At 41.9% G+C, this 27,992-nt stretch overlaps 6 protein-coding genes across 6 annotated transcripts; 2 read left to right on the top strand and 4 right to left on the bottom strand.

Annotated features, from left to right (window-relative positions):
* On the bottom strand, positions 1-27,406 carry LOC132527582 (uncharacterized). The gene is given in 4 exon segments (XM_060163482.1): positions 1-321; positions 24,753-24,759; positions 25,706-26,035; positions 27,090-27,406. Coding segments are annotated over 4 exon segments (975 nt in total).
* Positions 3,177-5,165, bottom strand: LOC132527602 (histone H2A type 1-D). The gene is made up of 2 exons (XM_060163505.1): positions 4,770-5,165; positions 3,177-3,608 (listed from the first exon to the last, which is right to left on the bottom strand). The coding sequence occupies exon 1, from the start codon at positions 5,162-5,164 to the stop codon at positions 4,772-4,774; it is 393 nt and encodes a 130-aa protein (XP_060019488.1). The 5' UTR covers position 5,165; the 3' UTR covers positions 3,177-3,608; positions 4,770-4,771.
* Positions 5,404-15,225, top strand: LOC132527612 (histone H2B type 1-N). The gene is made up of 2 exons (XM_060163516.1): positions 5,404-5,891; positions 12,319-15,225. Exon 1 carries the CDS (start codon positions 5,488-5,490, stop codon positions 5,866-5,868), a length of 381 nt encoding a protein of 126 aa, XP_060019499.1. The 5' UTR covers positions 5,404-5,487; the 3' UTR covers positions 5,869-5,891; positions 12,319-15,225.
* Positions 20,674-21,054, bottom strand: LOC132527619 (histone H2B type 1-L). The gene has a single exon (XM_060163523.1). The coding sequence runs from the start codon at positions 21,052-21,054 to the stop codon at positions 20,674-20,676; it is 381 nt and encodes a 126-aa protein (XP_060019506.1).
* LOC132527606 (histone H2A type 1-like) lies at positions 21,373-21,944 on the top strand. Its single transcript, XM_060163508.1, has one exon. It carries the CDS (start codon positions 21,373-21,375, stop codon positions 21,763-21,765), a length of 393 nt encoding a protein of 130 aa, XP_060019491.1. The 3' UTR covers positions 21,766-21,944.
* H1-5 (H1.5 linker histone, cluster member) lies at positions 22,562-23,251 on the bottom strand. The gene has a single exon (XM_060163484.1). It carries the CDS (start codon positions 23,240-23,242, stop codon positions 22,562-22,564), a length of 681 nt encoding a protein of 226 aa, XP_060019467.1. The 5' UTR covers positions 23,243-23,251.
* Positions 27,407-27,992: the final 586 nt, after the last annotated feature.

Below are 27,992 nucleotides of genomic sequence, written 5' to 3'. Positions count from 1 at the left end.
TCAGCCGCCGAAGCCGTAGAGAGTGCGTCCCTGGCGCTTGAGCGCGTAGACCACGTCCATGGCGGTAACAGTCTTGCGCTTGGCGTGCTCTGTGTAGGTGACAGCGTCCCGGATTACGTTTTCCAGAAACACCTTCAGCACCCCGCGCGTCTCCTCGTAGATGAGACCAGAAATGCGCTTCACACCTCCACGCCGGGCCAGACGGCGAATAGCGGGCTTCGTGATGCCCTGGATGTTATCACGCAAAACTTTGCGATGACGCTTAGCGCCCCCTTTTCCAAGGCCCTTACCACCTTTGCCGCGACCCGACATGCCGAAAACCTGGAAGATTAACAAAGGTTAACTTCTAGGCCTCCCAGATGCAGGCCTTTATACGTCCGTTGGCGGACCAAACTGAGAACCTGAAGAAAGCTAGCGGGAAGTCCCGCCCGGGAGGGGGGGAGGGGAATTTGACCAAAAAAAAAAAAAAAGCCTTTTTTGTTCCTTTGTACTGTGTTTCATACGGTGGTAACTATTTTGTTACCGTGTTTAAGGCTTTAACAATTGCTTTTGAATGCGAACGCAAAACATAAATATTGTGGAAAAGGGTAAAACTCGTTATCTCACCACACATAGATCATTGCTGGTAGCTAATTTCGTATCAATATTTTGGTGAACAGATAAAAGCACATAGTCTTTCAAAGAAAATGTATGCAATGCCGCAAATGGCATTTTGGAACCTCTTTGATTACATTTTAACCAATTTCCCTTATTTAAAGAGAAAATACATTTTTTATGTCTGCTTGTTATTCTTATGAATGCTCTTTAATACAGTTTTAACCAACTCCCTAGCATCCCGATTTTTTTTTAATAAATCATTTTTTTTTTCCATTTAAGAAAAATTTACTTCTTCACTCTACTTGGGTATATACTATACTGACATTTCTAATGAAGGATAGCAGAATACGCCACTCCCAAATATCCTTTAGCATAACGATTATTTTGAGCGGATTGTTTCTGAGAAAAAGCAGATACAGAAGCTCTAAAAACAGAATAGAATTTACCCCTTTTTAAGGGAAATTTACATTTATATGAGAAATCTCCATTTGTAAGGGTATCTCACTCAATGTGCCAGGAAGAGAAAGATAACTCACAAGAAACTTACCAATGGAGAAGGTGCAGGATTTAATCGGCCTCCCCTTGTTTACTGTGCTCTTCCGGGTCACCTCCAACAGCCCCCACCCCCCACACACACACAGCCATGTCTTTTGTCTTTAGCTGAAGATGATATTTAAAGTGGCGGTTCGGGCCACTTCTGGGAGTTTTACTCAGTTCCTCTCTGTTTATTCCATGTATACATGAGACGTACACAGTATTACACTTTGTTTTTCTCTTGTTAGTCTGGTTTTGTTTTGTTTTGTTTTTAATTACAGCAGGGTGTCAGCCACAGAACCAGTGAAACTGTTTTCGTATAAACAATTGAAATAGTAAGCATAAAGGTCTGGAAGAGGAGAAATTTATAAAAACCACAAAAAACAACCTTAGGGGAAAGGCATTGTTTGGGAGCCTTACAGATTCGTATTGTTGAAGGCTCCCTAATTCTCTGTACTTACTGTCTGCCCCTTGTCCAGAGTCCCTGCCTTCTTCCAAGTTACTGGTCCCCAAAATCATTCAGTGTCTTCATTATTCCACCAGGTAATTAATATTCATTAACATCAGTAGCATTTATTTAAATATGAGACTTGCTAGACTGGAGAAGGAAGTAGGAGGTACACCAAATTAATAAGGTCATGCAGATCAATTTTTTTACAGATAAATTAATATCATGAAGTGAAAAGGCAGTGTAACTCTTTACAACTGGTCTTTGCTCGTTGGACCCCTCTGATCTTTAGGCTCCTTCCTCCAGTTTAGCTACTTTGAAGTTATTCATTTGAAAATCCCTACATTTTCCTCCATGTGATCTCATCCTTGTTTAACTTTCAACTTCTTTTTTGCCTTTATTTATATCACTTATTTAGTTTATAAGGATTTTTATTATTATAGAATTAACAATTTTTGGACTATATTTTATGAGCTTGTCATTGAAATAGGGTCTGGGGATATGCAAATATGAATAAAACCCAGTCTCCACTCTAAAGGAATTTGTATACTAATGGATAAGATGCCAAAAGTGTTCAGAATGAGCTCCCCAAAATGTGCCACATTTGCACATTGATTATTTTGAGGTAAAGGCAATTGAGATCCTGCAATCTCAAGATAAACTTCTGCCCCTCCCTTAACTACTTAGAAGGATTTGAATTGGGGGTCTTTCCCACTATGAGAATTATTACCGGAGAAAAATTTTATCTGAGTGAGCCAGCTGCATGGCAGGGCAAACTAATTACCCAATATTTGATTTTCCTCTTATTGTCCATGTGAATTATCCTCTTGTGCTTGGAAGCCACTAAGCCATTCCTTAGCTCAGGAAGGCATATTTACCTTTCTGTTTTTGAACTTCTCATGTATGTGGGGTTTCCGTATGTATGAAATTAAACTTGACTTTCTCCTGTTAATCTATCTCATGTCAATTTGATGATTAGACCAGCTAAAAGAACCTTAGAAGGGTAGAGGAAAATCCTTGTTCCCCGACAATATAAAACAAATCTAATATGGGAAGATACTGTTAGGTTCTTTCATGGTAGTCCAGAGTCTGCAGAAAGGGAAATTAATGGGAAGACCAACTACAGGAATAAAGTTTAAATAATACTTTCATAAATCTTGTGCTACTAAAATTGAACTGTACCTCTTATGAAAACAACTTTACAGTGTAAACTATGGAGTCCTAAAAAGTTCTTCAGGATCTAATTGAAATTAGAAATATCTAAATTATTTTGGCAAGATTTTTTGAAAGTTTTGTTATCTCCATTTTTAAATACAAGTTTTACTTTTTTTCTGATTATGTAGATAGTAAAGAACAGTAAGTGCTTTATCCAATGAAATTGGGTTAATACTCCATTAATTTAAAAAACTCAGTTAACACGTGGAATTATAAGCAATGACATATCACACTTGAATATTTTATTTTATTTAAAACAAAAATTTATAGTCATTTATCAACTATTTGATTATAGGTTCATTGATTTTATCAATCAAAACCACATCAATAATTGTAAAGGCGTTATTTTAACAATGTGGTGGTTCTTGCCATGGGGAATAGAATGATGCAATAAGCAAGCGTTAGTAATTGCATGATCAATATCAATAACGATAACAACAGCATATTTTATTATTAAAAATTGAAAGAACTCATAGGCCTTCCTTGGAGCTGTATCACTTACTCTACTTGACCGTTCTACTTCTGAGATATAGTTGTTTAAAATATACAAACTCAAGTAATGCAGATGACTTTCTTTTCTTAATTTATTTATTTTTATTTTTTGGCTGCGTCGGGTCTTAGTTGCGGTGCTCGGGATCTTTCGTTGCGGCGCGCGGGCTTCTCTCTAGTTGTGGCGTGCCGGTTTTCTCTCTCTAGTTGCAGAGCGTGGGCTTAGTTGTCCAGCAGCATGTGGCATGTAGGATCTTATTTCCCTGACCAGGGATCGAACCCGTGTCCCCTGAATTGGAAGGCGGATTCTTTACAACTGGACCACCTGGGAAGTCCCGCAGATGAGTTTTTAAGAGGGAAAAATTGAATAATTAGATTCACTGAAATCAGGATTCGGGTCTTCCAACATCAAATAATGAAGCCAAAAAGAAAAGGGAAAAAAGGTAACATTTACGTCCTGTTTGTGATTGCTGAGGTCACTTTTATTCCAATGAATATTATTTACATGTGATTGAGGTTCAGATTTAAATATAGGATATACTGGGAATTCCCTGGCAGTCCAGTGGTTAGAACTAGGCGCTTCCACTGCAAACGGCCTGTGTGTGTGTGTGTGTGTGTGTGTGTGTGTGTGTGTGTGTTTATAAAACAAATATTTCAGGAGACTCAGAAAACCTATTCTAATGGACTAGGAATGCCATAGAAATTCATTTTCATTAAAATGTATTCATAAGAAATTGTATGTATTCATAAGAAATTCATTTTCATTAAAATGTATTCAAAATGTATTCATGAGCTGATGTGGAGAGGAATTGAAGGCCCTCTCTAGCTAGGGTGACTTGGTGATCTGACAGAAGGTGAGAGGGATGATGGTGGGGTAAAGGGGAAGCAAAAATCATTGACAGCACTAGGACTATAAGAAACTGATAAGTGATTTACAATGTCGACCTTTCCTATTTGTTAACACACTCTTCCTAATGCAGTTCCAAACCGCCTTTACTTCACCATCATTGATGTAAACAGTCCATTATGAAATGTGTCCTCTGCCTGAAGTTACTTTTAAACAAGTAGTTTACCTGTCTGGATTACTACCCCATTCCCATTTAGGAGGGTGTGTGGTGCACAGTAAGACTGAATTGAATTAGAAGGGAAGGTAGGCCAAAGTCGGATGGTGCTAAGTTTTTTTTATCTCAGATAGATGGACACTTGCCCCTGTAGAGGAATCACAGGGATGTTAATTTTGCTCATAAGTTTAACCTAAATTATGTAAGCAAATGTTTTGCTTTTTGGAAGGCATTTAAGGTTATTAAGGAAAATAACCTAGATGCAAATGACTTAGTCAAACTTTGTTCTAGGATTAATTTCCAACAGCATCTTGCTTTCCAAAACAATGTGACTTTGAAAGCACAGCTCCTTTTGTTGATAAGGTGGGTGGCTCTGAAAAGAGCCTTTTGGTTTGGAAAGATTTGAGTTGCAAAGAACGACGTACTTCTACTTGCCCTTGGCCTTGTGGTGGCTCTCGGTCTTTTTGGGCAGCAGCACCGCCTGGATGTTGGGCAGAACGCCGCCCTGAGCAATAGTGACTTTACCCAGCAACTTGTTGAGCTCCTCGTCGTTGCGGATGGCCAGCTGCAGGTGGCGCGGGATGATGCGCGTCTTCTTGTTGTCGCGGGCCGCGTTACCCGCGAGCTCCAGGATCTCAGCCGTCAGGTACTCCAGCACCGCCGCAAGGTACACCGGCGCGCCGGCCCCGACCCGCTCGGAGTAGTTGCCCTTGCGGAGCAAGCGGTGCACTCGGCCCACGGGGAACTGGAGCCCGGCCCGCGAGGAGCGAGTCTTGGCCTTGGCGCGAGCTTTGCCTCCTTGCTTGCCACGTCCAGACATACTGAAAGTAGAAACCCACCAATATGAGTTATATCTGAATAGATACTGAGAGAGCTACTCTACTTATAGTTTTCACTGGGCGCGAAAATGAAGGTGTACCATTGGCTAAAACTAGTTTTATTTAACCCAATGAAATCGGATTTTGAAATACACTTATTTTGATTGGACAAAACTGTTACGTGCTGTTTCCAGGATTCACCACCAATCAGACGCTCGACTTTACTCACTGCCTCCTTTGTTTAAGAAGCTGTGAAGGAAGAGGGCTCAGCCTGGTTCTTGTTCTTCCTGTTATTTTTGAACTGCTTGGCAGTTAACTCCGCGCCATGCCTGAACCCTCCAAGTCTGCTCCGGCCCCGAAGAAAGGCTCCAAGAAGGCGGTGACCAAGGCTCAGAAGAAGGACGGCAAGAAGCGCAAGCGCAGCCGCAAGGAGAGCTACTCCGTGTACGTGTACAAGGTGCTAAAGCAGGTCCACCCGGACACCGGCATCTCGTCCAAGGCCATGGGCATCATGAACTCGTTCGTTAACGACATCTTCGAGCGCATCGCGGGCGAGGCGTCGCGCCTGGCGCATTACAACAAGCGCTCGACTATCACCTCCAGGGAGATCCAGACGGCCGTGCGCTTGCTGCTGCCCGGCGAACTGGCCAAGCACGCCGTGTCCGAGGGCACCAAGGCCGTCACCAAGTACACCAGCTCCAAATGAGCCAGGCCGCAGCGGAGCGAGCGGTAAGGCTAGGCCCACACCCCAAAGGCTCTTTTCAGAGCCACTCAACCTTCTGAAGAGAAGTGGCACTCACTTTATGCAGCAGGTGTTTGTTATTTGGTTCAAAGTATAACAAGTTCCGCGATTCCTTTTTTTTTTTTGGTCTTTAAACAGATTTATTTTCTCGCAGTTCTGGAAGCTAGAGGGCCAAGATTTGCTGTCAGCAGGGGTGGTTTATTCTGAGGCTTCTCTCTTTGGTTTGCAGATGGTCATCTTTTCTGTCTTCATTTGGTCTTCCTTCTGTTCGCGTTTCCTCATTTTCATCTTGTTAGAAATTACTTCCACTACAATGTAGGTGGTGCTGCAGCAATACTCGAGATATTTTTATATGTTTTTATGTCGAGAAGGGGGAGGTTCATTATCAGACACACGTAGTGAAGAAGGCAAAATGCACTTTGTCCCAAAGGAAAATCCGCTCGCCTTTAAGTCTGAACCCGGCAGAAGTTTTTGCTAACAATGGCTTGAGCGCTCCATCCTTAACTTTATTTACTTATTTATTTATTTAGTGGTACGCGGGCCTCTCACTGTTGCGGCCTCCCCCGTTGCGGAGCACAGGCTCCGGACGCGCAGGCTCAGCGGCCATGGCTCACGGACTCAGCCGCTCCGCGTCATGTGGGATCTTCCCGGACCGGGGCACGAACCCGTGTCCCCTGCGTCGGCAGGCGGACTCTCAACCACTGCGTCACCAGGGAAGTCTTCCATCCTTAATTTTAACGTGTACATACCTGACTAATGAATTGCTTGGCACACAGTAAGAAAGGTACCAATCGTTTTATTCACTTATGTTTTCTTTGGGGAGAGGTGCTGGCTCTCCTCCCCTTTCCCTGGGTTTGGGTTTGCCAAATATTAAGTTAGAAAGGCAGAAGAAAAACAAATGGAAGTGAGAATCCAATTCAAATTATCGCACACATCAACCAGGTGCCACGTTTATCGATAGCCAATCCAGACGCTGCGCGCGCAGTTTGAAGTTTACCAACGGTGTCCCTCATGAGTCTATCCTAATTGGGAGATTTCTGGGCCACGCGGCTTTGTTGGAAGAACTCTGCCATTTTCTCCACTCCCTAATTTCTCTGAGTGAAATTTCTCTGTATGGGAGGGATTAGGTCCTACTCCTGCCTTTACTGTGAGGATCCTCTCCATGTTTTCTTTCTTTCTGCATGTCACTTGCATTTACTGTTTCTCTATTAATCGGAATAAAATTTTTTTTAAATAGAGAAGGGCTGTTTCCCTGTCCTCAGTTCGGGAAACCAAAATCCATCTCTTCATTTTAGGCCCTTAGGAATGAATGGCATATTTAAAACTATTTTAGTCTTTACAGGGAATCAGCATGGAAATGCTTCCCCAGAAAATTATGTTATTCTACAAAGTGACCACTTGATGCAAAAATTACCATTTGTTCATATTGCATATGAAAATACATAGGTGACCTAATATGTTTAATTTGCAGTATGCCAAGACAAATGAGTGACTAGCCATGAAAAGTCTCTTAAGGACTAAAGTCTTACGATGGAGAAACTACTTTGAATCTTTGCTTAAGGGCTTACATTCAGAATTAATAAGTATGACCTACATCTTTGCAAAGTATATTATATTATTTTTTCTAGGTGATTTATAATTTCAAATTTCTGACTTTTTATATTAGGCATATTAAAAGGAATAATTTTAATGTAGGTTATAATAAAGCATAGAGACAAAATATTTCCCAGAGGATTTCTTCATGTGCTTAGAATAAAGAAAAATATCCATTAATAAATTAAGGGTTTTTTAAAATATGTTTTAATTCTTAAAAAAATGACTTTTTATATCATGTCTGCTTTAATTTCTAACGTCCTTGCACATGTCCAAGAAAAAAGAAAAGAAAACTATAAAGTTACACCTCATTTAATACTAGGAATATGTATATGTGATGTGACTCTGGAGTTGCACCTAAAATATAGCTGAAATATATCAGTGTCTTTTACTAGTTGGTTCTTGTGGAACAGTGTTTTGAGAATATGAACTGTATAAAAATATCCCACTCAAATTTGGTACGTGACATTGTATAAATGTAACACTGGACTTTTAAAAAATAATTTTTTTAAAGAAATTTTATGTGCATAACATTGCTAAGTTTATTTTATTTTTTGCCTTATTTTCCTCATGTGTGGAATGAGACCAACAAATACTACCTCAGATGCTCATTGTATTTATTTATTTTTGGCTGATTTGGGTCTTTGTTGCAGTGCGTGGTCTTTCTCTAGTTGCGGCCAGAGGGGGCCACTCCTTGCTGCGGTGCACCGTCCTATCACTGCGGTGGCCTCTTCTGCGGAGCATGGGCTCTAGGCGCGCGGGCTTCAGTAGTTGTGGTACGCGGGCTCAGTAGTTGTGGCTCGCAGGCTCTAGAGCGCAGGCTCAGTAGTAGTGGTGCATGGGATTAGTTGCTCCGCAGCGTGTGGGATCTTCCCGGACCAGGGCTGGACCCCCTGTGCCCTGCACTGGCAGGCGGATAATCACTGCGCCACCAGGGAAGCCCCTAAAAAATAATTATTGATATTAATTTGATTGTATTAATTTGATTGTAGCTTCGTTTTAATTTACTCTTTCTTCCCCAACATTTTAAACTGATATCTTGAAAATAAACTAGTGAAATATTAAGATAACTGTATGTTTTAATGTATTTGTATTTGGCCAAATAGCTGTATTTGACCAAAAATCTTAAGAAATTGAAATTCAGTGCTGCCTGCAATTAAAATAATTATACCATAATATGAGTGTGTGCATGTATGTATATATATTTATGCATATACATATAATATACATATAAAATATGTTTTATTTATACAAACATTACTAAAATATGTTATATTTTAATTTTTCCAACACTCTTACTCCAAGAGGGTGACAAAAAATATAAAAGCATTGACTGTCTAGTGTCTGATTATTTTAGGCTCTTGGTACAGAACAGCAGTGAGATGGAGAGTATAGAGCCAAACCTTTGAGATTTTTAGCTATACCATTCCATTAGCCAGGATACACTTTATACATGCATACATATATATTAAGTTTTAATTTCTATTATATTTTAATTATATTTAATGGAATTAATAGAATAATCAGAAAGTGGAAAGTGTTGGAAAAATTAAAATTTCATTTTCTTTTAAAATAACTGGTGTACAGATGATAATGACTGGGAGAATCATTTGAGACAATGCATTGCAAAAAGAAAACATAGTAAGAGCATCCTCATGTTTATGAGCTGTGGACTATATTAATTTTTCCAAAAGCTCAAAGTGAAATATTAAAATTACTAATGTATTATGTGTATCTTAGAAATATATATCTGGATAAAAGTCCATTGTATGTTTTATAAAATTTTTAATAATACTGTTTTATAAACACATTGTTTAGATAAGCAGCCCAAACTCTAGTAAATTAACCTTGGTGAGGTGACGTTTTATATGGCAGAGAAGAGTGAAGCTATCAGCTCAAGAAGAAAAGTGAGTTTGATTGAAAAAAAAATTTATTTGGGGACAAGATAAAGCGCTTTCTGTGAAAAGAGTAACAGGCACTTAGCCTTTAAAAACAGGGTTTTTAATCTGTCATCATAGTGTTCTCAAAGTCATCTGATGCAGCCAGGTGCATGACGCAAAACCCTGGTATGGAGATTTCCACCTCTATTCAAGAAACTAAATTCCTTGAAGAGGAACTGATTACAAGTTTTGAGACAAGGGAAATTCTGATGGGTCTAGAACACCATGCTCACTGAAAGCAAGGATGATCTTCCATGTTTGGAGTAACAATAAAGAGAGTTAAGATGAGAGTGGCAAGAAAGCCTGAAAGAATCCCCACGGTGTAAGTAGTGCTAACTTGAGAATTAAAACTAAACAAACAGAACAGTTGTAGTTTACTGGAATAGATTCAGCATGTAAAAGCCATGAATCCATAATAAGCAATTGGAACAAATACTATGATGAGCTGAATAAGAAGTTTACCTGGTGTGTCTCACTATTCATCTTTTCCAAAGTCTTTGTGCCCTATGTCACTGAGATGAGCATCTTCTTCTCCAGAAAGTGCCTGGCTTTACAGTCTTAAGGTTCTGTTGTACTTATATTAGGGGAAACTCCACCTCCTGCAATGCTATAGGATCAAGTCTCAAAAAAGAGCTCCCTGAGAAACTCGCTGATGCTTTGTTCAATAAAATTTCAGGAGAGCAAATTGCATTTTAATGATTGCCATTGTTAGAAATCAATCCAAACGCTAATAACCAAGGCATTCTGAAATTGTCCTGTGTACCAGCTTCTGCCACAGCCATCCCCAACACTACCACCAACAATGTGGTTACTAAATAAATAAATAAAATGTTAGCTTTCTCTTTGTCCTAAAGGCAGTGATTCTCAAAATGTGGTCTGGGGACCCCTGGGGGTCCGTGAGATCCTTTTAATGGGTCTGTGAAGCTAAAATTATTTTCACAATTATCCTGAAACTTATTTAAAAGATACTTGCAAAATATAGAACAGTGCTAATATTCTTACTAATTTTTTAATTTTGAAAAATATAGCTATCTTCATAAAATATGTATGTTGAAAAGGGTTTATTGTAATTTTTAAATGAATTAATAAAACAAATATTCTTTCAGTTTTAACTTCTAGTAAGGTAAATATCAATAGTAGTAACCTACAGAAACACAAATTCTTTGGATCCTCAATACTTTTAAAACGTGCATGGGTCTAAAACTTTGAGAACTGCTGCCTTAATAAATTATGTCACACTAGAACTGTTTGATTTACTGTTTTTCAAATTATTTGGAAATAATTTCCTGTGTGCTTATGCTACTATCTGAATACACAGATCCATTTGCTTCATTTTGCTGTTATGTTTAGGGATTTGGCTTTTTAAAATTTAACCTTATCCTTACATAAAATATTTTTACATAGTTCCAAGGTCAACTCAAGCTATGTTCAAAGAGGTCTTTCTCTTTTAGTCTATAGCCTCTCTCATAAGTAACAATTTTTAATGTTGTAATTTAACTTCCAATTATTTGTTTGTTAATTATAAGCATGCATTTGTGTATTCTTCGTTCCCCTCTATTATATTTTTTAATATTTATTTTATATTTATTTATTTATTTGGCCGCCTCCGGTTTTAGTTGTGGCATGCGGGATCGTCGTTGAGGTATGCGGGATCTTTCATTGTGGCGTGCAGGCTTCTATCTAGTTGTGGCGTGCGGGTTTTCTCTCTCTAGTTGTGGCGCACAGCCTCCAGGGCGCGTGGGCTCTGTAGTTGTGGTGCGGGTTCCAGAGTGCGTGGGCTCTGTAGTTTGCGGCACGTGGGCTCTCTAGTTGAAGCGTGTGAGCTCAGTAGTTGTGGCGTGCCAGCTTAGTTGCCCCTTGGCATGTGGGATCTTTAGTTCCTTGACCAGGGACGGAACCAGCTTCCTCTGCATTAGAAGGCAGATTCTTTACCACTAGAACACCAGGGAAGTCCCAGTACCCCTCTACTAGATAAACAGTAACATCTTACTCATAATTTTCTCTACCTTGGGTTTGTTTTTGTTTTTGTTTTTTTTCCTTTAAAATATATACCCTGAAGATCATTCCACAATAGTATATGGAGATTTTCTTCCTTTCTTATTTTCTAGCTTCCTAGTACTCTGGGCTTTCTTCTTTTTCTGATTCTTGGCTCTGTAATTCATTTTCTTGCTAGCTGCCTGACCCTTCAATCAGATGTTTTCTAGTTGTTCTAAGCATCAGGGTTTATCTGAGTTGCCTAGTCTACTATTACTGGACATAGGATCAAGGTATAGTATTTGTTAAAATGTTTTTTTAAATGTCAACCCATAAATTACTCTAGGACTTCCAATCCTTAAAATCTTTAAAATGCAGTTGTGTAAAATTGATATGGGTCACTGCAGGCATACACTCTGGTCCAGCGATAACTCAAGTTCTTGCTAACGATGCTCAAGTTAGCACATCAGTTGCCATAGTGGGTTAGTTGTTCATGATCAAAGAAGTGAGATGGTAAATTGAATGTAAATAAATACTAGTCACAGGACTAGAGGAAGAGACTAAACACTGTATTGTTGGTTCAAGAAATCAGGTTTATAAATTTGAAGAAATCAATAACGTTTATGAAGTGTCTGTGAAGCCCAAAATTTAAACACACAGAGATTAACTGCAATACCTTATCAGTAAATGGTAATAGGATATACCTTAAAAAGTATAGGTTATATTTGAGTCAAATCTCTTGAAGTTTAGACATTTCATTCTGGCTCCATTTTTTTGCAGTGTCCATACCAAAGAGCTTAACATTCAAACACCTTCACCTCACTGTCAAGGACATTTTTATCAAAGCTACCATCTCTTCAGTCACATCTTTTTTTCCTTGAACTTTCGCTTATGCCTTGTTTTCCAGAGCTACATCCATCACTTCGTGCTTGAGAAGGGATCCTTCTGAAGTCATCAGAACAACTAACCTCATCAGAGCACTCAGAATGACATCTACTATGGATTCTCTGCTTCTGCCATCCTGACAATCCTCTGATATATTTATGTTGGAACCAAAATCTTGGTGGAGGGAAATCCCTGAACAACATCCTGACTTCTTAAGGTGGGATGCTTATCGCCTTAGGCTACATCAGACTGTAGTTGTTGCTTACTTCAAGCCTAGTGTTAAATTTTCACAGTGGCCACACCATGGAATGTAGACCTCTACAAACCACAAACCATGACTTTCAATCATTTTTCAGTTGTAATTTGATGGAGTTAAGAAATATAGAAGAATATATACCATTAATCTGCACCGTGCCCTGCTGCTCCAGTGTCCCGGACCTCAGTCCTTCCTATGTAGGAAGATGATAGCCTGCAATAGAACTTTAAGGCCACTCTCATTCCATACCTATTTTCTAGATGAACAAACTGATGCACAGAGAAGGGGAGTATTTTGTCTAAATAGCTAGAGGATCAATGACAGAATCAGTTTATAAGCCTCATGGTAGTGGCCATCAGTATACAAATGATAGATATTGTGGTCTTTTGTTATCATCAAACTAAATTCTTTCAAAACAAATGGAGATGACTCATTCATATTTGTTTTAATAGTGAAAAAGATGCCATTCTTTATTTGAAAAAAAAAAAAAAAGATTCTCCCTCTTGTTCCCAAGAACAGGAAAGAAAAAAAAAATGTCAATTTTTTTTTTTTTTCTTGGAGAATACTGGTCAAATTCTCTTTGGAGGGTCCTATAGCTCTACCCTATCATCACCGTACAATTAATAACTTTTGCCTTTCCTGTGGGAAACAAGCATGTATAGCAAAGTCTGCCTGTTGATTATAGTACTGAAATTAAGACGAACTAAGCTCTGTCTGTAACTTTTCCAGAAGACAGTGTTTGAAAATTGCAACTTATACTCACAATGCTTGCAGACAGCCTGTATTTCAATTGTTGGAAATATGTACCACCAAGGAGCAGAGAGAAACCTGCCCCCTGAAATCGCGCCACGTGAGACATGGACTTGTTGTTATATCTCTTATCTGACCATTATTTCTGCCTTGAAAGCAGTAATGAAATAGACAAGAAGAGGCCTCTCCCTGAAGCAGCAGCCCCCCCTGGGAAGACCCTTTATACTCATTCTCCCAGAGGGTCAGCAATCCAGGTTTGCCCAAGTGAAAGGCTAAAGTATCACTGTGGATGAGAACTGAATGCTGCTTAATTATTTGCAATAGATACAATGTAGTTATTTTTAAAGTAGACATTTAAACATTAACCTATCCTTATTCTTAGTTTCTTTTGTCCTCCTCATTCCAAAGAACCAAAACTAGGCCTAGTCCGGGGAAGGTAGTCATACACCCCTGATTTCTATTGGCTGTTCTATTTAAAGTAAGGCAGCTATTATGGGGAGAATTTTATCTGCCTCCCCCCGCCTCGCTAAACCCTCAGAATGTAACCATATTTAGGGATAGAGTCTTTAAAGAGGTAATTAAATTAAAATGAGGTCCTTGGAAAGTGGTTAGGTCCTACTCCAATATGACTAGTGTCCTTTTAAGAAGAGGAAATTTGGACATAGGCAAGTACAGAGGGAACACATCTGAAGATAGAGGGGGAAAGATGGCCGTCTACAAGCCAAGGAGAGAGGCCTAGAACCCAACTTTCTCTCACAGCCCTCAGAAGTAAACAGCCCTGCTGGCACCTTGATCTCAGACTTCTAGACTCCAGAACAGTGAGAAAACAAATTTCTGTTTTTTCAGCCACTCAGACTGAGGTACCTTATTATGACAGCTTTAGCAAACCAATAAAGCAACCAGTATGTTACGATAATGTTACAATCCCAATCCTCTGTCTCTTTAGCTGTAGACCAAAGATACCACTAGCACTTACCTCATTAGATTGGAAAAATAAATTAGATAATGCACAGTATCCAAAGATAGTACACACTTAATAAATGACAGCCAATAACTACTGGGATTTTTTCCCCATATGCCAAAAGCAAGATGTAAGTGCCATACAGTTTACTGCTGAAGGGCAGATCCTTGAGTGAAGAGCCATGACGTAAACTCTGACATTCAATAATCCCTCAAATGACAAAATATTAGAGCAAACGAAATGAAGAACTTCCAGATGTACTGGAGATAAGCAAGAGAAATACATGAACAGGAATAAAATGCTGAAAATAGCAAAACCAAATAGAGCACCAAAGGAAGGTCATTCTGATAATCTGAATTAATAAAGAACCTACTCTAAAGCAGCCTAAACAGGTGGAAGGAACATAGGCCCTGGAAAACCTTTTGTGACTGAAGTTCTGCCCAATGCTTGTTAGCTGGTTATCTTGGATACTACTTCGGTGAGCCTGTGTGTATGATCAGGCCACACAAGATGGCTGTTCTCTTGCTCTCTGTACATCCCCTGATCGAACAGTCCCTGCTTCACCTCACCCTACTCACAGGACTGACCTTTCCTCTTAATCATAGAGCTTATCAGTATCTGCTTAAGTGCTTGCCCCTGCTCCAACCAGAAATTTTTCTGATTCTTAGAACAGAACGGCTCCAGCATGCTGGGTTATTAAAGGGAAATATCTGCCCCCTTGATGGCTGTTAACCAAAGGGACGGTGAGGGATGTCCTCCTCTGCTGGTTTCCCCGGTAACTGATGAGCCCACCTGACATCAGTTCCCCCTATAATTGGTACACTGGTACACCCCCCCACCCAACCCCCACCATGAAGACTGCTGCCATGTCCTGTCTGCTGTTGGTACGGAGTGGGGAGTCACTCTAGAACTTTGCTTCAGACGTGTAAGATCCCCTGTTCAATAAACCATTGTTGTCTCTGTTGCTGTCTCCAGGCATTTTTTTTGGTCTCAAGGCTGGGCAATTACAGGACTTGCAGGCCTACAGCGTGCAGCCTAACACTGTGATTCTTCTGATTACCTGTAAAATGGAGATAATAATAAGGCCCCAGTTTTCTTAGAAGGATTTTATGAGATGATGTACCCTGCTTCCAAGTGTGTTCTTGGGACCCAGGTGAGGTGCACAAATAAAAGTTACTATGAAAAAGACATTACATAGATTTTTTTTCTTTCAACAAAATAATGATTAAATAATATGAGAAACAAAAATAAGTATAACTTAATAAATGTTCCACCACAAAGTGAGCTTCCCTGGGTCATATAACTTTATATTTCCTGAGTTAGACATATAATAGTGGCTCAATTAAATAGTACATTAATTAACCAGTATTTTCTCAGATCTGTACTAAGTATTACTGGGGGCATGGAAAATTATCATAAGTAGTATGTGGACTTTGGTGTTTAAAATGTTGAAACAGAGAGTGAAAATATCATTCTCTTTTCTTCTCTCTCTAAATCTTTCTGATTAAGTAACTGGGAAAGCATTAATTTGGTGCTAGCAGATCTTTAAGGCCTTGCAAACACTTGTTAATCCTTGCCCCCTTCCCCAGTCTTTCAACTTTATAACAAAGAACAAGTTTCAGACTCAAAGTAGTAGACAGCAAATAGCATATAACTGAAATTGAATAATATATACATATATTTACATATTTACATATTGTTTTATAGTTGTATTCTGTTCATGGTCAGAGGCAGGAATTTTCCACTATGGTTGTCTTTTAAAATACATTGATTTCATTTTTTTTTTTTTCTTTTTAGGCTGAGCAGCCCTGCTTGCAGGATCTTAGTTCCCCGACCTGGGATCGAACCTGGGCCCACAGCAGTGAAAGTGCAGAGTCCTAACCACTGGACTGCCAGGGAATTCCCCTAAAGAATATATATTTTTTAAAATATTAAGTAAACAATAGTATAGATTGCACCCTGATACAGAAAAAATCATAAAAGTGGAACTCAAATAACTAACTGAAGTTTGAACAATACTGAATAAAATAAGCAATGTCATAAACCAGTAAATGGCAAAATGGCACTATTGTTATATTTTATACTTCTATATAAATTATAGATCTATATATGTTATATAAATATATAAATTATATATATAGCATTAATATAACACTACTTATATATAATTGTATATATAAAATGTAATATAATTAATATTTATTATTATTACATCAAACTGTATTTAATATTAACTGCTGTAGGAATTTGGAGGGAGTAATATTATTCTGGAATGTGGCAATCTGGGAAAGTTTCTTGGAAGAGGTATAACAAGATTTGACCTTGAAAGAAAGGATCGCTAAGGTTTCAGTTGGTATATTATCAACTAAATGTGTTGGGTAACACATTGTTCCAAAACTGAACAGCTTAAAACAGCAAACATTTATTACCTCATAGATTTTCTTAGGGTCAGGAACCTGGGAGCAGCTTAGGTGGTAGTCCGATTCAAGATCTCTCACAAAGCTGCAGTCAGGTCATCTAAACTTTAGATTCTAAAGACTTGACTGGGACTGGAGCTTCTAAAGTCCAAGAAAAAGCTTGTTTATAATGCTGTTGGCTGGAGGCCTCAGTACGTCACCATGTGGATATCTCTATAAGGTTACTCATGACAAGGGCTGGCTTCCTTCCTCTGGAACAAGTGATCCAAGAGAGTGGGAGTTATCAAGATGGAAGTCTCTTATCGAATCTTGAAAGTGACATACCATTACCTCTGTCATAGCCTGTTGACCATAATGCTGGAGCAATGTGGGAAGGGCACCAGTATTAGAAGGTAGGGGTCACTGGGTGCCATCTTAGGGGCTACTTCCCACAGTGGGCACAGAAGAGTGTGCCTCTCAATCCTCACAGCCATCAGCATTAGCTGGGGAATTTCAAATACCCAAGATGTCCAGGCCCCTCCTCTGATAAATTGAATCAGAATCTCTAGGGGCAAAGCTCTGCAGTAATATATTTTTTCAAAGTTCTACCAGCAAGTTTGATGCATGATTGAAATTGGGAACCACTGGACACAAGAGGAGTGAGAAACTAGGAACGTAAAAGTGAGAGTGGCCCTTTGATTATTACCTAGTTACATGGATAATGTACCATGAGAAGAAATATGCGAGATTTCGCTCTTGTGGCTTGAGACAAGGGTGGAAATAAGGCCAGAAAAAACTAAAGAAGTTGGAGAAAGGTTAAGATTCAGGAGTGGACACATGTATTAAATGGTGGGTATGGGTTTGATGTTTGAAAGAACATTATTTGTCAGTGGCTCTTGTTTGTGTGGTCCCTGGTGACCCCCAACTGGAAACAGATTCAAAATCAGTGATTCTTCCACAGGAATTTGCTCAGTTCAGGAGGCTTTGGAGAAGAGAACTATTCTGGAACAAAAAGTAACTGTTGGGAGTAAAAGGCCTGGAGTTCCTATATCTGTAAGGAAGGATCTGGTACTTCTCTGGGGTCCCTGATGCCCTGACTTGGCCTGGTAGTCCTTCTCTCTGACCTCTCTGAGAGGTTTCAGCAAAGAGGTAAAATGACACTTCCACACAGAGCACCATGCCCGTTGTCCTTTTGAAGTCCAGGATCAGGGGTCAAAATGAGTCACAGCTGGGCTTCCCTGGTGGCGCAGTGGTTGAGAGTCCGCCTGCCCATGCAGGGGACACGGGTTTGTGCCCCGGTCTGGGAAGATCCCACATGCCGCGGAGCGGCTGGGCCCGTGAGCCATGGCCGCTGGGCCTGCGCGTCCGGAGCCTGTGCTCCGCAACGGGAGAGGCCACAACACTGAGAGGCCCGCGTACCGCAAAAAAAAAAAAAAAAAAAAAGAGTCACAGCTGATCACCCAAAACCTACAGCTTTCTGCAGCTACTAAGAATTTGAAACATATAAGAATGAAACCAAAGCCATTATACTGTCATATAAGGTCCTACACATTCTGGAAGGCCCCATTCCCAGCACCGTTTCCCACCTCCAGCTATTTTGCCACTTCAGTCCCAGTCACATTGGCCACCTGCTGTCCCTTGTCTAACACCAGGTATTTCCCCCTTACCCCACATATACATTCGGGGTCTCTTGTTCCTGCTTCCTTCTGCCTAGAAGAATCTTCCCCAGTGGCCCACTCCCTCGTCTCTTCATCTTTGTTAAAATTTCACCTTCTTGATCAGCATTCTGTGATTATGTTATTTAAAATGGAAGATAAAAAAACCATTCTTTATCTTCCTTTTCTGCTTTGTTTTCCTCCCAAATGTTTAATGTTCATTATCTTCTGACACTCTTTTTTTGTTGTTGTTTTTGTTATGTGCGTGTCTGTTCCCACATTAGAAAATAAATTGTATCTGTGCGTGACTTCCTTTCTGTTTAGTTCATTGATATATTTCTGGCACCTAGAAGAGTTTATGGGACATAATATGTGCTCAACAAATATTTATTGAAAGAAAAAATGAACTAGAAAACACTGTACGGGCTGAACTTTGAGATTCAGTTTGATAAATGAAGATGACCTTAAGCCTTTCAAATGCCAAATAGATGTATAAGATTCCTTTTTAATATATACAAAATATGTGCATAATAATTCTTAGACATTCACAAAGCAGTCTCACTTCTAGTCATGTGACTAGGAATTGCTGTTATGCCCAGTTTACAGATAGGGAAACTGTGTTTCAGAGAAGCCAAAATCTTGGCCTCTTAAAGTAAGTGGCAAACGTTTTAGGAATTGGTCTCCTAATTTCAAGTGTAGGTCCCATAGGCCAATCATAACAGTGGACACAGGTAATGTTGATTAAAAATGAATTATAAGGGAATTCTCTGGTGGTCCAGTGGTTAAGACTCTGTGCTTCCAATGCAGTGGTCGGATATCTAGATCCCACAGGCCATGGCACGCACCGCCCCCAAAAAATTGTAAAATAAAATGCTAAATACCTAGAGAATATTCTAGAAATAAATCACACTTCCTAGGTCTAATGGAGATAAAGGCATAAAGATATAGGAAAGACTGGGAGGTCCTGGTTTAAATATAGACAGGGTGTGTGTGTGTGGGAGAGGTTGAAATAAAAAGGAAAAAAACTGGAGAAACTTCAAGAAGGTAAAACAATGCAAGTTGGAATAATCAGAGAGGCGATTAGATTTGAGATTGGCTTTGCAGGACAGACAGGATTTAGATGGTAGAGGAACTGGGGCTTAACAGAAACAGAATGGAGAACGGCTATATGGTACATTTCAGGAAATAACTATCTTTCTAGGCCTGATATTAGTCATGTCTTCACTACATCAATAACAATTCTAATTTCATATTCACTGTTAATTGATGTAGTAAAGAAATGAACTAATATTAAACTCCATAAATATTCTGCATATTTCTAGTGACCTTTTTGAGGCTACGGGGAAGGCAATCACTGGCTTTTGTCTACAGTTTTGGCTTAACTCTCCTTTGTTCCTGAGCTCATAAGTTCAGCCCCAATTTTGTGCTTTCTATCCCAGAAGCCCAAGGCCTCCTGTCCTTTAATGGGAAAAGATTGAATAATATCTAGAAAAACAATAAAGATGTTGGGTTTTACCATCTTAATATCTGATAGTCTGTAGCATGCTTGGGACTTATATTTCCACACTGATTTTTGAGAATGCCTAATTAGCTCTGAAATACGGGCCTACACACCAGGAGATTGCGCTTCCCCCTTGGAGAAAAATGCCATCCTTCAGGTCTCAAAGATTGCCTTTTCATTTAGAGTTTCTCCCTTATTACAAGGGGAAAAAAGGTAAAGAGGAAACAGAGTGAGATGAAATGTGGAACTGACTCAGTAAAGAAACTGATACTCTAAATTCTTTTTCCCAATTAAAAAATTTGACCATGTAATAATAGTGAACAGAAATGCCATTCCCAAAAACTTAAGAATGCAGCAGGATCAAATTACATGAAAAATCTAAAGGGGACACTACCTGCTTGTTTTCCTTTAATCCATTTTTTGGGGTGATATTTATAAAGTATGGTGAGGGTCAGGGCATGGAATGGCAAGTGTACACTGCAGAAAAATGACGTAAGATAAGTAAACGTTCAGTTAAAGAGCATTTGAAATTTGCTAGCCACTAACTTAAAGATTGATCCTCAGAGTAAAGCTGAGCTGGACAGTAAGTGAAATAAGCACAATAAAATTCGTTTTGGGTGATGGCTGTAACATGTACAATTTGTTATCAAGATCATCTTATTTGAAATGCCACAAACCCAACATCTAATTTGTTGCACAAATTAAGCAGCATTTACTAAAGGCTTCAGATTAATATTGCTTTTGTCTACCTCTAAAGCTGTTTAAACTAAGTGCCAGTTCTCTTTGGAAAGCGTGGATGGCTCTGAAAAGAGCCTTTGGATATGACGGAACCTGATCAACTGCTTTGCAGCCAGTGGCTCACTTGGAGCTGGTGTACTTGGTGACAGCCTTGGTGCCCTCAGACACGGCGTGCTTGGCCAGTTCGCCGGGCAGCAGCAAGCGCACGGCCGTCTGGATCTCCCTGGAGGTGATAGTCGAGCGCTTGTTGTAATGCGCCAGGCGCGACGCCTCGCCCGCGATGCGCTCGAAGATGTCGTTAACGAACGAGTTCATGATGCCCATGGCCTTGGACGAGATGCCGGTGTCCGGGTGGACCTGCTTCAGCACTTTGTACACGTATACGGAGTAGCTCTCCTTGCGGCTGCGCTTGCGCTTCTTGCCGTCTTTCTTCTGAGCCTTGGTCACCGCCTTCTTGGAGCCTTTCTTCGGGGCAGGAGCGGACTTGGCAAGCTCAGGCATGGTGAAGTGGCGTTAACAAAATCCTCGAGAAACAAAGAGTGAGCAATGGGCGAGGCGAGTCCGTTTCACTTACAACTGCATATTCAAATGACACTTAGTAAAGTTCTATGTCTGATTGGCGAACACTGCTAATGACGTCATTATCAACTTTGTCCAATCAGAACGCGCATTTAAAGGACCGACACGTCTCTTTTAAAACGGAATTACTACTTTACCCAATGGAATAGCTTCTTTTTCGCGCGCAGCTGCAGCTATAAAATGTGCGATTTTCTTCTTTCACCTTAGTTGCTTCTGGTGTAGGCTTTAAAACACACCATTATGTCTGGACGTGGCAAGCAAGGCGGCAAAGTTCGCGCCAAGGCCAAGACTCGCTCTTCTCGCGCCGGGCTCCAGTTTCCCGTGGGCCGAGTGCACCGCCTGCTCCGCAAGGGCAACTACGCTGAGCGGGTCGGGGCCGGCGCACCGGTGTACTTGGCGGCGGTGTTGGAGTACCTGACGGCCGAGATCCTGGAGCTGGCGGGCAACGCGGCCCGCGACAACAAGAAGACGCGCATCATCCCGCGCCACCTGCAGCTGGCCATCCGCAACGACGAGGAGCTCAACAAGCTGCTAGGCAAAGTCACCATCGCTCAGGGCGGCGTCCTGCCCAATATCCAGGCCGTGCTGCTGCCCAAGAAGACTGAGAGCCACCACAAGGCCAAGGGCAAGTAAGGCCTCAAGAGCAACGCCTTCGAAACCAAAGGCTCTTTTCAGAGCCACCTACTTTTTCTGCGGAGGAGCTGGGACAGTAGTTTCATTTAATTCCATTGTCATTATTGCCTGGGGAAAAGAAATTACTTCATGTAATTAATTTGGCAAGCAGTTTGAGCCACTTTTCGGACTCCTAGTCATGTCCTCGGAATGTCAGGAAGATATCAAGAGCTTTGGTAAGGAAGTGAGTGCAGTGTCAAGACGCAAAATCAAAGTATCTTTAAGGGCCCCTGAGGACAATCAAAACACTTTCTCGGCTTATTTGCGGTATAACTCGACCTCTGCCAGTGCTAAAGTTATGCTCTGTGCCTTGATTCCTGCAATAACAAAAATAGATGTGTGCAGTGAATTAGGTTGTGCATAAACCGGAATAAAAACGTCCACCATTTGAACAGAAACAGTTGACCTATCTGAACGTGACGCGGGCTTTTTAATTTTAAAAAGTTCTTTGTAGCTAAACACCCAGGAACCAAAATGTCTTAAAATGGTCAACTCACATTTAACATGTTTGTGGACAATTTTGCAGGTTCCTGGATGCAGGTCAAATTTTCTAACTTTGTTGTGTTTTAAAAAGAGTATGTTTTTCGCTTTGAGTTCCAAGCAGGAGGAAAGGTGAAAACGTTTAGTGGAAGTAGAGGACAAGCAATTTTTTCTTGGCGGGCGGCTGAGAATTGTTACTCAGTGCACAGCTGTTTTCAGAGATCTCTGGGTGGCTCTGAAAAGAGCCTTTGGGGTTTGCGTCTTAAGCGCCAACTTCCTACTTCTTTTTGGGAGCCGCCTTCTTTGCCTTTGCAGCTTTGGGTTTTGCTGCCTTAGGCTTGGCAGCTTTGGGTTTCGCCGCTTTTGGCTTCACTGCCTTAGGCTTAGCGGGGCTTTTGGCAGTTTTCTTCGGCTTTGCCGCGGCTTTGGTTTTCTTGGGACTCTTGGCCACCTTTTTGACGCCAGCGGCTGCGGGCTTCTTCGCCTTCTTGGGAGTCTTCTTCACTGCTTTCTTTGCTCCCACAGCCTTCTTGGGCTTCTTAGGGGTGGCCCCTGCGGGTTTTTTCGCTTTAGCAGCCCCCGCCTTCTTGGCCTTCGGCTTGGCTTCCCCGGTGGGCGCCTTCCTATTGAGCTTAAAGGAGCCGGAAGCACCCGTGCCCTTGGTCTGCACAAGGGTACCCTTGCTCACCAGGCTCTTGAGACCCAGCTTGATTCGACTGTTGTTCTTCTCCACGTCGTAGCCGCCAGCTGCCAGGGTCTTCTTGAGCGCTGCCAAAGAAAGGCCATTGCGCTCTTTGGAGGCGGCCACAGCCTTAGTGATCAGCTCAGAAACTGGGGGCCCGGTCGCCTTGCGCTTAGCCGCGCCACCGCTCGCGGACTTCTTAGTAGACTTCTTCTTGGCAGGAGATTTCTCCACCGGCGCCGGGGCAGCCGTCTCAGCAGGAGCGGTCTCCGACATGGCGACGGAAGAAACTGCTAGAAGAAGAGAGATTCAAAACCCAAAGAGCAAGTTTTGCAATGCTACCTTGCTCGGGCCCGGGGCTTATATAAGCCGGTGCTGCCCTGTGATTGGTGGAGCGTCCGATCCACCGCCCTCAGGCAGCCGGCTCTCGTGGTTGGACTCCCAAATTGTGTTTGTTAGTCCCAAAATTTGATTAAATGCTAAAAACAGTGCTACAGAATTTGACTCTTTGAAGCTCCAAAGGAGGAAAACAGCCTCCATGTTCACATACTTGTTTGTGTTTTTATGAATCACGCGCAATTAATGAAAGATATTTTTAAAAATCCCTTCAGCTTTTCATATGTGTCCATCAGGCGTAAGGCATCGAGCTAGTTAGTTGCATTGTTGCAATAAATTTTTACTAAGTACCAAGTGAACGTTTTTTAAAAGGTTTTGTCCCTAAGTTTGGCCTTTGATTTTTGCAAGAGGAAAGACATTAGGTTCCGTGGTTTTGCCATAAACTTTGTTTCAAACTGCGGCAAGTAACACAGGCGCAGGACAGCTGGTTGCCTACAGCCCCAAATTAACCATATAGATCTTACTTTAAAAACCGGTTCTGCCTCCCAAGGAGTTTCCACGTGCCACTGTCTTTAGAGAATGGGATTTTGCCGCTAGGAAAAGTTCTGTTGCCAAAGTGACTTCTTCCAGGAGGAATAGAAATTGCTTTGGCTACAGGATCCAATGACCTTCATTCAAACAAATTTGGTTTGTTTTTGATTGAGATGCTTTCTCTCTTTAATTCCTAAGCGAATCCAATAAAATAAGAACAAAGAAAAATGCTTAACCCCGATAATGTATTTTAGAAAAAACCCTGAAACCTGCTAAAAATTATTCAAGGGCTTCCAGTAGCCCTCGAAAGTGCAAACTGTTTAGATGGCATGGGACTTTGTCCCTCTTTCACGGTGCTTTTCCCAATGCTCTCAAACTCCTTACCTCCATCAACATTTAACAAATTACACGGTCAAAACACCCTCTTTTGTAGGACATCAGTGTGGATATTTTTGTGTGTTTAAGTGAACATAGACCTGTATCTTCCAGTAAAATAATTGGCCACTGACTATAAGTGTGGACTGGCTCTTAAGGGACTGGAGGTTATAGAAGTTTAAGAGAATTCAGGAAAACATTAACATCCAAGGGAACTGAGGCAATAACCAGGAAGTGGAATGGAGGATGAAGTTTGCTATTTATTGGGAGGTGGGAGGGGGAGGCATGGACAGGATTTTGTGCCTGGATGGCGTGATGATTAGGATCTCTCATGCAATCAACAGTTCTCCCCTGTGAAAAACTGTAGGCCAATACACTTCGTCTCTTCAGGAGCTCCTGGAGTTGAAACTATAGCCTACTATGGCCAAATCTAGACAGTGGCCTATTTTTGTATGGCCGTCGAGCTGAGTTTTTCTATTTTTAAATTGTATTTTTAAAAAACTGTGACAGACTATATGTTGCCTGCAAAACCTAAAATATTTACTATTTGGCTCTTTTGCTGTTTTGTATTCCTTCTCACAGACACAGTTTATGGTGTGTTGCTACAGGCCTGCCTTTCAGAACTATGCAAATCGAGATCTAAAAAGGAGATCTTAACAAGAAAATGTTCCAACCAAGTATTTCCCACTTTTTCAATCACAAAACTTTCAGAAAATTTGGGAAGAGGTTGGGGGAAGTCATGCTTTACAGGAGAGAAGCATAGTAAAGAGAGCTAACATTCATTGAGCATTTAACTGCCAGGAACGAATCTAAGCATGCCCTACAAACCAATTTCGTCTGCTACATTTTACAGCTGTTCTAGGTGAGTCCCAGAGAGATGAGTAATTTGGCAAAGATTATACAGCTAGTAGTAAATGGCAGCTGTGAGGCTTGAACCTCGACCAGTATTTCTTTCTGCAACAGGAAGGCAAGAGGCACATTTTCTGAAGTCAAGGAGCTAGGGTACTGGGCAAAAACAAACCAAAAAACCCTTCATTTGCCATTTACACAATTATCCACAGAAACCAATAAACTTTCGCAAGGTATGGGCCAGTTTTTCTTCAGTCCCTTCGTGCAGCCAAAGGCTTAATGGTTGTATCACTTTAAGTATGCTTCCCCAGAAACAGCTCAATAGGCTGACTAGGATCACAGAATACAGTAACCTCCGTCTGCAGCTTAATCTCCAAATATGCAGCACTGAAGTGACACAGTAACAATTGAGCCCACAACAGCTATTTCATCAAAACCCTCCTGTCATTTTTCTTTTGGGGATAACATGTATCCTCTAGAATGAACAGTTCCTTTCTAGTGACAGTTGAGGGGCTCTGAAAAGAGCCTTTTCGAATGAGGTATATTAATAGGAAGCGGTGTAAGATTTAAGCCCTTTCCCCGCGGATGCGACGGGCGAGCTGGATGTCCTTGGGCATGATGGTGACGCGCTTGGCGTGGATAGCACACAAGTTGGTGTCCTCGAAGAGCCCCACCAGGTAGGCCTCGCACGCCTCCTGCAGCGCCATCACGGCCGAGCTCTGGAAGCGCAGGTCGGTCTTGAAGTCCTGCGCGATCTCGCGCACCAGGCGCTGGAACGGCAGCTTGCGGATCAGCAGCTCCGTGGACTTCTGATAGCGACGGATCTCGCGCAGGGCCACCGTGCCGGGCCGGTAGCGGTGCGGCTTCTTCACACCGCCCGTGGCCGGCGCGCTCTTGCGGGCCGCCTTGGTGGCCAGCTGCTTGCGCGGCGCCTTGCCGCCTGTGGACTTGCGAGCGGTCTGCTTCGTGCGAGCCATGCACAAGCAGCGCCAATTACTTTAACAGTAGTAACAAGACCCAGTCGTCCCAATATATATAGGAACCCTCGCGTCTTGATTGGACAATAGACTGCTGCCTCCCTCGCCTGCCCCGCCCTTCCCCGCCCACAAAATTGGTTCTAGGCTTATTCCTCAAAGAAAAGGAAGCGTTTTCCCGCTTCTACTTCGGTCATTAGGATAATGTACAGAGGAGGTATCTTATTGGCTTTAAAAGACTGCAGGATGGGCTTCCCTGGTGGCGCGGTGGTTGGGGGTCCGCCTGCCGATGCAGGGGGCGCGGGTTCGTGCCCCGGTCCGGGAGGGTCCCGCGGGCCGTGGCCGCTGGGCCTGCGCTTCCTGAGCCTGTGCTCCGCGGTGGGAGAGGCCGCAGCGTTGAGAGGCCCGCGTACCGCCAAAAAAAAAAAAAAAAAAAAAGATTGCAGGATGCATCAAAATTCTTAAGGTGCTATCTAGAGAATCTCAAAGTGCCTTGCACTATTTTAAATACAGTACAAGATGTCATGATTGGGTTCTTGACAAAAATAGTTTACTGAATAACATAAAAGGGAACCAACCAGCTTATGATAAACGGAGGCATTGAAAGTCGAAATCCAGCCATGTTCTATGCCAGTGGTCTCAAACTTCAGCGTGCTTAAGAACCTCTCAGCTTATTAAAACGAAGGTCGGCCAACTTTTTCTGCAAAAAAGGTATGATAGTATTTTAGGCATTACTCGCCATACTGTATCATTACTTTGCCCTTGACGTGGGAGTGCGAGTGCAGTCGACATAGGCTAGATGAGCCCGAGCTTACACTAAACCTCTGTAAAAACTGGCAACGCAGCTGAGTTATCAGAGAATTTGCCACTGTAGGTGGGAAGGCTGACGAGGGCTTGGGGACTGCGACAACGCGCAACTTAAGCTCAACTTCAAATTTTTAGCCCCCCCAACCCAACTACTCCAAAATACTTAAAATGCACATTAATGCCTACAGCTCTTTAACAGATTTCGTGGGTGGCCCTAAAAAGGGCCTTTAAGCGACGTTATGATGCCTTTGGAACTCTAACCGCCGAAGCCGTAGAGAGTGCGTCCCTGGCGCTTGAGCGCGTAGACCACGTCCATAGCAGTGACAGTCTTGCGCTTGGCGTGCTCAGTGTACGTAACGGCATCCCGGATAACGTTCTCCAGAAACACCTTTAGCACCCCGCGGGTCTCCTCATAGATGAGGCCGGAGATGCGCTTCACCCCGCCACGCCGAGCTAGGCGTCGGATAGCTGGCTTGGTAATGCCCTGGATGTTATCACGCAGAACCTTGCGGTGGCGCTTAGCACCTCCTTTCCCCAGGCCCTTCCCACCCTTACCGCGACCAGACATTTCACCAATTCTAATCGAACACGGTGCTCCAATTCGCAAAGGCGGTGTTTTATATAGTGGTATATCGGACCTGGTTGGGAACCGCTCAAGCCAGCTGCGTCTCTTCAGGGAGGTTCCAGACCCGAAGCCCCGCCCACGTTTTCAGCAAACTGGAAAGGGCGGTGCTTAAACTACTTGGTCAGAACCGGCGCCTAATGAAAATCCCTCAGCCTAATTTCTACATTGTGTTGCGCTCGCCCGCCCCTGGAAGACCTTTCTTTTGGTTTGGTCAGGCCTTGCTGTCCGTTTTGTTTTGTTTTGTTTTGTTTTCTGCCATCTCTTAGCGACTTGTGGCTGCTGGAATGAATGGCGCATCTCAAGAGCGATGATTGTAGGCATTTGGGAGCTTTTGTGAAACCTCGTGGCTGGCCGCCTGATTATAGCTAGCTTCCAGGTGGGGTTTTTTGTCGTTCTCAGCGTCGGTGCTCTCCCCTTTTCCTTACTCATCCTATCACCTTACTTTCCCTTCCCTCACTGGCTGCCACATTTTGCGGGGTAGTACTGGCTTTTTCAAATTTTCTTCATCTCACTTAGAAACACTTCAGGA

The sequence above is a fragment of the Lagenorhynchus albirostris genome, chromosome 10 (genome assembly GCF_949774975.1).
Source record: "Lagenorhynchus albirostris chromosome 10, mLagAlb1.1, whole genome shotgun sequence".
NCBI lineage: Eukaryota > Metazoa > Chordata > Mammalia > Artiodactyla > Delphinidae > Lagenorhynchus > Lagenorhynchus albirostris.
The sequence above is the reverse complement of the archived record's forward strand: the minus strand, read 5'-3'. Positions and strand labels throughout refer to the sequence as shown.